Below are 1360 nucleotides of genomic sequence, written 5' to 3'. Positions count from 1 at the left end.
TTTGATTGAACAAGTACTGAAGACTCTTGTGATCAGTGAACACCTCACACGCCACGCCATACAAATAATGCCTCCAAATCTTCAAGGCGTGAACAATGGCTGCTAACTCCAAATCATGAACCGGATAATTCTTCTCATGGATCTTCAACTACCTCAAAGCATAGGCAATGACCTTGCCATCCTGCATCAACACTGCTCCCAGCCCAACACGGGAAGCATCACAATAGACTGTATAAGGCTTTGAACCTGTGGGCAAAACCAACACCGGTGCCGTTGTCAAAGCTGTCTTGAGCTTCTGAAAGCTCGCCTCACACTCATCCGACCATCTGAACTGGGCACCCTTCTGGGTCAATCTGGTCATCGGGGCTGCAATAGATGAAAATCCCTCTACGAACCGTCTGTAGTAGCCTGCCAACCCCAAGAAACTTCGAATCTCTATAGTTGATGCTGGTCTAGGCCAGCTCTTGACTGCCTCTATCTTCTTTGGGTCCACCTGAATACCCTCTGCTGATACAACATGACCCGAGAAATGCAACTGATCCCAACCAGAATTCACACTTCGAGAACTTAGCATATAACTGACTATCCCTCAGAGTCTGAAGAACCACTCTAAGGTGCTGCTCGTGCTCCTCCTAGTTGCGGGAGTATATCAATATATCATCAATGAACACTATCACAAATGAATCCAAATAAGGCCTGAACACTCGGTTCATCAAGTCCATGAAAGCTTCTGGGGCATTTGTCAACCCAAATGACATAAACAAGAACTCATAATGCCCATACCGAGTGCGGAAAGCTGTCTTAGGGACATCGGATGCCCTAATCCTCAACTGATGGTAACCAGATCGCATGTCAATCTTGGAAAATACCTTGGCACCCTGAAGCTGGTCGAACAAATCATCAATCCTCGGCAGTGGATACTTATTCTTGATCGTTACCTTGTTTAATTGCCGATAATCAATACACATTCTCATTGACCCATCCTTCTTCTTGACAAATAACACCGGCGCACCCCAAGGTGAGACACTGGGTCTAATGAAACCCTTCTCAAGCAAATCCTGCAGCCGTTCTTTTAACTCCTTCAACTCCGGCGGGGCCATACGATATGGCGGAATAGAAATGGGCTGAGTGCCCGGAACTAGATCGATGCAGAAATCAATATCCCTGTCGGGTGGCATACCCGGCAGGTCTGAAGGGAAAAACATCAGGGAACTCACAAACAACGGGCACAGAATCGATAGAGGGAACCTCAGCACTGGAATCCCGAACATAAGCTAAATAAGCCAAACACCCCTTCTCGACCATACGCCGAGCCTTCACATACGATATAACACTACGGGTAGAATGACCTGGAGTCCCT

The 1360-nt window shown here is 47.1% G+C and overlaps 1 protein-coding gene across 1 annotated transcript; it reads right to left on the bottom strand.

Moving 5' to 3' along the window:
* On the bottom strand, window positions 633-968 carry LOC109224614 (RNA-directed DNA polymerase homolog). The gene has a single exon (XM_019389158.1). It carries the CDS (start codon window positions 966-968, stop codon window positions 633-635), a length of 336 nt encoding a protein of 111 aa, XP_019244703.1.

The sequence above is a fragment of the Nicotiana attenuata genome, chromosome 3 (genome assembly GCF_001879085.1).
Source record: "Nicotiana attenuata strain UT chromosome 3, NIATTr2, whole genome shotgun sequence".
Taxonomy (NCBI): domain Eukaryota; kingdom Viridiplantae; phylum Streptophyta; class Magnoliopsida; order Solanales; family Solanaceae; genus Nicotiana; species Nicotiana attenuata.
The sequence above is the reverse complement of the archived record's forward strand: the minus strand, read 5'-3'. Positions and strand labels throughout refer to the sequence as shown.